Consider the following 8393-nt stretch of genomic DNA (forward strand, 5'->3'; position numbering starts at 1 on the left):
CTCTAGAAATAAAATACTCTAAAATCATTCCTTTAACTGGAAACTGGTGTGCTGCGGCGGAGGCTGGGAGAACGCAGAGCTCATTTGCCGCACAGGTGTTGAGACCCGCCCTATTCCGGAGTCTAGCAACCGTCAGCACCCAGAGCAGTCAGTTTTTAGGTCACCTCAATTTCAACCGGGGATCCCGCCAGCTCCAAGATGACCCAACAAACAGCCCCACAGGTCTGTACATGCAACCACTCCATGGGATCCCAATCAAGGCACTAAAGAAGTAATGAGGAAGCTAAGCTTTTGGAAATTGGCTAAAATCAGGCGGGCACTCAGGTGCAAACCAAATTACAGCCATAGCTAGCATTAGCGCGGTATGACTGAGGGTCTACCCCTCTACAGCACTGCGCCTCCAACCCCAGGCGAGCTCCACACCCAGACCCAGAGACTGAATGAGCTTGGAGCTGGCACTGAAACTTCGCTGGCGGCCCGTGAGGTAAACCTCGCGCGGCTGATTCTCCTGCCCAAAGAACTACTCAGGGGGTATCAGAAGCTCGAGCCAATCTCAATCGCGAGACCCTTGGGGGCCGGGAAGTCAAGCACCGCAGCCCTCCCCCGCCCCCCGGCCGGACTCCCACACACAAGGCTGGGAACCTCGCCACCCCACCCCAGAAACAAGCAGAGGCCGCCCCACGAGGGCGTGGAGCCGCAGGGTTGGGTCGGGTCGAGTATGGGGGCCACCTGGATGGGGGTGGGCGGCGTGGCCTGGCCAAAACTGTCACCTGTCGGAGGGCTTGGTCCAGCTGCGGCGCGGAAGACAGGTTTTCGGCGTCTATTTTAGTTTCTTCTTTACAATCCTCTGTCAGTTCCAACTGATCCGGTCTAACTAGTACTTCGTGAAGCTGTCCCACCTCGGGGGATAAGGGGTAGAAAATAAGGGGTCGGTTTCCCTCCTTTTCAATTTGAAAATCCTTCCTCCTCCCAGGCTTTTCCTGGACGGCTCGAGCTCTACAGGCACCTAACAGCAGAATCAAAGCTCCCTAGACACCCAGGGATCTGGTCGCCCCACCCCCACCCTACCCGGATCAAGTCGCCCAGGCCGAGGAGGGGACCCTAGCGCCCCGGGAACCACCAGCCTGGCATAGGCGTTCTGCGACCCGCAGAGAACGCGGCTCGGCAGCGAGAGGCCTTTTTCTACCTGAGCCAGGTTTCGGAAGACTTAAACGGCTCCAAGGTGGTTGGCCAACAGGTTTGGTTCTGCTATGGATTCTCTAGGCCTCGGGGCCCCGCTTCATAAACGTGCAACCACTTAAAGAAAAGTGAAGAAAAGAAAGAAAAGGAAAGGAAAGGAAAAAGAAACCGACTACCCTTTCTCCAACTTTCTGCAATAAAGTTGTTGCCCCGACTCCTCGTTTGGACCAGAACATTGTAAAGTACCTTCTTGTTGGCCAAATCCACGACTTTCCATAACAGCAGGATCAGCTCCTTCTCATCCGAACCCAGCTTGGCTCCGGTGGCCCCAGCAGTGATCCCAAAAAGCACCACCAAGTAATCCGGAGACGCCGTCATGACGATAGGTGGGGAGGGGGAGGAGGGGGGCCGGGAGGCGGCGAGGTGGGGTTGGAAGTGAGAACGAGAAAACCTGTGCTAAAACCCTCTTCCAAGAGAAAAAGAAAGCGCCCACCCCCCTCCTCGAGGCCGCCAGGGCAAAAGGCGGTAACCTGCCACCCAAGCCCACACCTGGCCGGCGCTCCACACCCTGGGCAGGAAGGGGGGTGGAAGGAGGGAAGAGCAGGCCTGCCCTTTTTGTATCCAATTGCTGGTGCGTCTAAGAAAAAACCCAGGAGCCGGGCTGCACCCCCGGGAGGCGCGCGCAATGGCTGAAAGCTTTTCTGTTTTGGGATGTGGCTCTACCTGCCCGCCCCTTTTCCCCCCCTCCCCCACGTGGTGCAGGTAAGAGACACCTGGCGGCGCCCGCCCATTGGCTCCTTCAAACCACGACGTGGCAGCGGTGGGAGGGGGGCTGGGGGAGGGAGAGGAGAGGGCGGGAGACAAAGGCTGGATGAATGGGGAAGCAAGGGCTGGGGGAAGGGGAGGGAAAGAGAGAGGCGGGGAAGAGCTACTTGTCACCAGGAGGGTAGCCAAGGCCAGACCAGGGGGAGGGGGGCGCGACGGCGAGAAGGGTCTCTGCTCGAGGACGCAGCGTTGAGGGATTTGGAGGGTTGGCTTGGCCGGGGGTGGAGTGGGGGGTGAGGGGGGTGGAGGAGAAGCTGAGGGGTCGCGCGAAAGACCAAGGTGCCTAAAGGTAGAAGAAGGCCAGAGGTGAGGCCCAGGGCGCGGCGCGTGGGAGGGACCGGTCTACTGCTGCCCGGGAAGCTGGTGCGGGCAATTGCGGAACCGGGCAAACGCCGCTCCTGAGCCCAGCACACCTTTCTGAGCAAACAGCCGGAGGCGGGTGTCCTGCTGGCCCTGCCCCTCACGGCGCGGGAGGCTGGCATTCGCTCTCTCCACCTCGGGGCGAGCCTCCGCCCCCACCCCCGAGCCGCAGAACCCGACGCTCGGCTGGCTAGGCAGGTCCTGGGATGCAATCACAGCCCTCGAAGCAGCTGGGGAACCTCGGGAGGAAGGACCTGTAGCCCCTTCTCCATCACTATAATTGTTACATCTTCGTGGTGCTGGCTGCTAATTCGAGACCGGAACACCCTCTAGGACGTAGACACAGTTAACTGTGAAAGAAGTGCATCTGCCCCGCACTAAAGATTTTTCAGAGTCAGGCCAAACGCACTTTTCGTTAAATATACTGCCTTTTGTTTTTGGAGCGTGTGACTTGGCCAACTTATGCCCATAGACTCCTGCGCCGCCACCACCAACCACCCCAGACAGCCCTGCCACAAGCCACCAAGGGGCTATATAGGTTATGTTGACATTTTAGAAAAGTGCCGTCGGTGGAGTTCCCTCGAGTTTTCGGTTTCAAACCCGTCTATTCTTAGGAGCCGAATTCCGTCTGAAATATTATTAGTTTGACGCCCGGTGTGTGGCCTTGCATATCCTTGCAGTGAAAAGAAGCGGCCACACCCTTGCAACCGCAGGAACCTATTGGTACTCTCCTGGGGACCCTTGTCAGGACAACCTAGAGACCACGCTTTCCCAGCGGGAGCTGACTCCCGGGAGTGGGGAGAGGAGTCGGAGGCCCGCGGCGCGCGTTTCTCGGTAGGATGAGGTGCGGCGGGAGACGGGGGCCGGCGGTGCAGGTGGCAGCCGCGTCCGGGATCGCAGGCGGAGGCCTGGCTCGCACTCAGCTCCCGAGTCCCCGGGTGCCTCTCCTGGCCCCGCCCTAGCCCCGGTGTCTCCGAGCCTGCCTCCTTGTCCCCTGGAGTCGCGGGGGCTGGGACTGGGCGGGGAATCTGGAAAAACCACCCAGATTGCATTGCACTGGGCGAGGCCGCTTCTAGGAGCCGGTTCTGCGGAGCGGCGTCGCCCCAGGGCTCTCTAGACGTGACCATCTCGGTTGCTCGGCTCTACCGAAGAGGCAACACCTGGCAAAGGCACGAGACTCCGCGGCACGCTCAGCACACCGGGCTGGGAGGCCCCAAGTCAGGCAAGCGAAGGTTGCAGAGAAAGTGATTACAGCCGCACCTGAAGCAGCTCCGACAGGACTTTGGAGTTTGGATTTATCGTTCCTACAAGTTTTAAAGAACGGAAGACTTAAAGTCGGCGCTTTTACTAGGAGATGCCGTAACAGGAAACTAACACGAATCTCACAGCTGCCCCTCTTTTGCAGAGACTCTCCATCCCCCATTTTAATAAGCTGGATTCTCTGTTTCTAACATTTTTTAATTTTTAGATTTTAAATTCAATTTTTAATTCAGTTTAATGTGTCCAACTGGATTTACCTTAACAAGGGTTTTGCTGTTTGTTGTTTTGGGGTAGATGCTCAGGGCTTGTAACAGCCTGGCACTTGCTCTGCCCACAACAAATACACAAATACAGTAATTTGAATGATAAAAAGAAAGGAAGGAAAGGAGGACAAGACCGCTTCTAGGTACGGATTAACATTTTTTTAAGCCAGTGATCTCAAGAGGCAAAGGCTGGGGAATCTCTATGAGCCTAGTCTAAAAGTCCAGTTTCGGAATAACCAGAGCTACACAGACTAGGTAGTCTCGAAAAAGAGAGATTGAGATTAGCGATGTGAGGGAGCCCATAGCCAGAGGTATGTGGAAGGGTCCAGAATGAAGAGGAAGCTGAGCCACGCCCTGTGAGAAGGGGGAGATAGAGGGAAACCAGGAGCAGTGACCAAGGGGCCAAAATAGCTGGGTTATTGGTAGAAGGGCAACTCAGCCCAGTTCCTGTACTGGAGAGTTCGGGGTAGGGGGCAGAGTAAACCGACTAAGAGGACCTTGTAACTGGTACGGACTGAGGGATGCTGAGTTTTACGCTAGGATTTAAGACCTAGCATCCCAGGCTTTTGTTGTCAGTAAAGGGGTCGTCTCTTAGTTACTAGGCTGAAACTGGGGCTTTGTCAGCGGCCCAGGAAAGCTGGAATGCTGACCAAGGCCCCGGAGTAAGGGTGCGCTCTGGTGGATGGATGCTCAGGTTCTCCCGATCCACCAGGGACTTGGGAAGCACAAGCCACTTAGCAATCTGTGTAGCTGGACCACCTAGGGCTAGCTACTTTGGGGCTGTCTAAGATGCAAATTCCAAAGTAACACCTGGGGCCTGCATTTGTAGGCAGTTAACTTGATACCTGCTGGGACAAATAGACTAGGGAAAGAAGGTAAAGTCTAGGAGTTGGTCAGCCCCGTGGTACTGGTAGACAGTGGAGGGGAGTCCCAAGTAGAGGAACGACCCCACCCTCAGGAATAGGCAGCTGGGGAAACAGGTTGTTGACTGACAGCGGTGCTTATCTGGAGTGCCTTTGACCTGTGAGAAAGAGATCCAGGTCGATTCTCTGAAGTGTATGAGTTCTTTAATTCTAGAGAGGTTTTTAGCACAACGAGAAACATTTTAAAATCTATACTTAGAAATAACCAAAGGAGATTTCAAATTTTGAGCTTGTGATTATGATGTAGTCGATCCTTAACCAGGGACTAGATTAATAGCTTATCAGAACTCTCTTGACTAATGTTAAAATTCTGAGCTTTTGATGTCTTACCATAACAATAGCATAGAGAGGGGAAGAAATCTGAAATGTTTCTCATTTTTATATACCTTAAATCACTTCCATAGACCTTTATAACTTGGATCTACACATCTTTAAAAAACCTTTTTGAGACCTTCACAACTTACTTAAACTTTATATCCTCAGACCTTTACAGCTTTTATTTATATATACCTTAGAACACTTTCTTAGATCCTCGAAATGTCCATAACTTTTAAATCTTTTTTAGAAATCCAATCATTTACCACGAGGCACAGGCGGTTGATATGAGAGCAGCAGTTTTGATGTTACTAAGCCTAACAGAATTGTAACAACATGTATGCAAATTTGCAGCATTGTCTTACAAGCCTAGGTGTTAATTCATCATTGTAAAGGGGACTCTACTTACAGTCACAGAAAAAACAATTTTTTTTTTCAAGACAGAATTTCTCTGTATAGCCATGGCTATCCTGGAACTTGACTTACAGACCAGGATGGCCTCAAACTCAGAGATCCATTTTCCTCTGCCTGCCTCCCATGTGCTAGGACGAATGGAGTATGCTACCATATATGGCTAGTCTACAGAAAATGTAAGTTTCAAATGTTCTATAAAGAATCAGCAGGCTGGGTCTGCTTTTCTTTTCTTTTCTTTTCTTTTCTTTTCTTTTAAAGGTCTTTAAGGAGTGGGTATGTCAGCACAAACTATAATCCCTGCACTGGGGGGTGGGGGGCAGGAGGATCAGGGGGTTCTGGCTATAAGAGAGAGAGACCCTGTCTCGAAAAATTAGATGAAAAAAAAGCTTAAAGCACAGGCATGCTTCAGTGAAATCTGTCAACTTACAGTATTATATCACCTTTAATTTCACAAATGAAGTCCCACTGCTTAGGCAGGAGCAGATCCTTGTTTTAAGGAAACATGAATGAAAATTTTAGGAATAAAGAAAATTATCAGAAAATTGCTCTCAAAGATTCAGACAAAATCCTTGTCCACATGGAACAAGTGCGGAAAGATGCTGAGGAACTGGGGAGGGATTTTTTTCCTTGCTTCAATGCTGAGGATCAATTCCAGGGTCTTACTCTCACACACACTGGGTAAGAGCTCTGTGGCCCCACTTGTAGGTGAAAGAATCCTTTGTACTGTTCTCTGTCACTTGTATACAGTTAAAAATCACTTCAGATACATAAGGTTTTTGTTTTAGTCTCCCTAGCCTTTTGCTGTGGCCCTGCAGGTATTTAGCAAGGTGCCACCCTTTCTTCTCTGAGGATATCAAGGGTTTGGGTGAGTTGACTGCATGCATGGCTGTGTACCATTTGCATGCCTGCTACCTGCTAAGGCCAGAAAAGGCCTTAGATCTCCTGGAGCCCCTGGAACTGGAGTGATAGGTGGTGAGACTCCATGGAGCTGGAAAAGCAGCCAGTGTTCTTAACTGCTAAGCCAGGTCTCAAGCCTGAATTAATACATTATTTTAGATTTCCTTTAGTAAATAGAAAAAGGTTAAAATCAATAAATAGAGGGTTTTTTGTTTTTGTTTGTCTTTGTTTTGTTGGCTAGAGGTTAATTTTTCTAAACTGGGGTTGGGGCGTGAGTATGTGCTTGCTCAGTGTGGAGGGCAAAGTGTTAAAGTTCCCAGAAGCTGCAGTTACAGGTAGTTCTGAGCCACCTGATGTGAATACTGGGCACCAAACTCGGTTTCACTGCAAGAACATTAAGGGGTGCTCTTAAGGGGTGTCTCTCCAGCCTCTTCCCCTTGTTCCGTGTAACAGTCCTTTCATATACTTTAAGGTTACTGTCAAGTGACCTTCCCTAGCCTGAGCCGCTGTAGCCTCTTCATTTCCTGCTCTTTACGTATCTTCATTATCTCCTTAGAGAGAGAGAGAGTGAGTTGTGTGATGCTAGTAATTGAACTTATTGCTATTTTAGGGGGTTTTACTTGTTTTGAGAAATATCCTGTCTTATAGCCTAGGATAGCCTTTCTGTGTACCTGAGGCTATCCTTGAACCTCCCATCACTTTTGTAGTGGGTGGTACACCTGGAAGCCAGAGGGCAGCTACATTAATGATTCCAACTTCATTTGCAGTGTCTATAACTTCCTTAGGGTTCTCATCTGTCCACACCTGATTGTTACCTATGCAAGACATCAAAAGTGAAATAGATGAGTGTGTACAAATGCATAGGTGTCAAGTGGAGAACGTGTGTTGAACTCACTTGCTAGCCTGTTGTCAGGAGTTGGAGGAGTTAGTACTTGGGAGGAAGACACACCAGAAAAGATGGAGACACCACTCCCTAACAAGAACTGAGAAGCCAGAGGCAGGCGGATTTCTGAGTTCGAGGCCAGCCTGGTCTACAAAGTGAGTTCCAGGACAGCCAGGGCTATACAGAGAAACCCTGTCTCAAAAAAAAAAAAAAAAAACAAACAAAAAAAAAACTGAGAAGCCATCCCACACAGAGCCAACCCATTAGAACCCACCAGAAAGGGGCGGGGGGCAAGAAGATTGCATGTCAAGGAACAATGAGGACAGCAGTCCAGCAACTAGGGACTGAAGTTTTTAACTATGCTTTAGAATGAAGGGATGGTTGAATTGAAGAACTTGAGTGTTTAACAACAGAAACCCCCATTAAGAACAAGGTTGGCTCTCTGGCAATGCCCATTAATGCCCTGTGTTATTTACTAGCCACATCTTTGAGAAGCAGGAGTTTGCTGACCTCCCACTAAGACCACATATTTGAGACAGCCATTTATGTCCAGGCATGCTCTGTAGACAGAAGTCAAAAGCTGTCCTGATTTCTGCAAACAGCTCAGATCCACCTGTACTGCTCCAGCCTGCAGGAGCCTGGGGTCTCCCTAGGTCTACTTCAGAAAAGGATGGTAGCAAAGTGTTCACAAAGTACTCAGAGCTCATGGTTGGGATTGTTTGTGAATGCACTAAGAACAATGAAACTGTACCCCCAAATAGAAGAAATAGAATAGTATGTGACTTGCATCTCAGTTTTTAAATATCAAGTAAAAATCTATATTCCGAGGCTATGGAAAGTTGCTGATAGTCAGTCCTTAGATGCTCGATTAGACAGTCCTTAGATGCTTACTTAGACAGTCCTTAGATGCTCACTTAGACAGTCAGTCCTTAGATGCTCACTTAGACAGTCAGTCCTTAGATGCTCACTTAGACAGTCCTTAGATGCTCACTTAGACAGTCAGTCCTTAGATGCTCACTTAGACAGTCAGTCCTTAGATGCTCACTTAGACAGTCAGTCCTTAGATGCTCACTT

The 8393-nt window shown here is 50.2% G+C and overlaps 1 protein-coding gene across 6 annotated transcripts in view; it reads right to left on the minus strand.

The window, feature by feature from the left end:
• Esrp1 (epithelial splicing regulatory protein 1) overlaps nt 1-1904 on the minus strand; it is a 56596-nt gene extending 54692 nt beyond the window's left edge. For 3 of the 6 annotated variants that reach the window (XM_021160315.2, XM_029475792.1, XM_029475793.1), the window contains exons 1-2: nt 1426-1841; nt 771-899 (exon numbers count right to left, since the gene is read on the minus strand). In XM_021160315.2, coding sequence (XP_021015974.1) covers nt 771-899; nt 1426-1557 — 261 coding nt within the window. In that variant the 5' untranslated portion in view covers nt 1558-1841. Of the gene's footprint in view, nt 1-770; nt 900-1425 lie in introns of all 6 variants that reach the window. The other 3 variants (XM_021160314.1, XM_021160313.1, XM_021160316.1) reach the window with 2 other exon arrangements.
• Between the last annotated feature and the right edge of the window lie 6489 nt (nt 1905-8393).

The sequence above is a fragment of the Mus caroli genome, chromosome 4, assembly GCF_900094665.2.
Source record: "Mus caroli chromosome 4, CAROLI_EIJ_v1.1, whole genome shotgun sequence".
Taxonomy (NCBI): domain Eukaryota; kingdom Metazoa; phylum Chordata; class Mammalia; order Rodentia; family Muridae; genus Mus; species Mus caroli.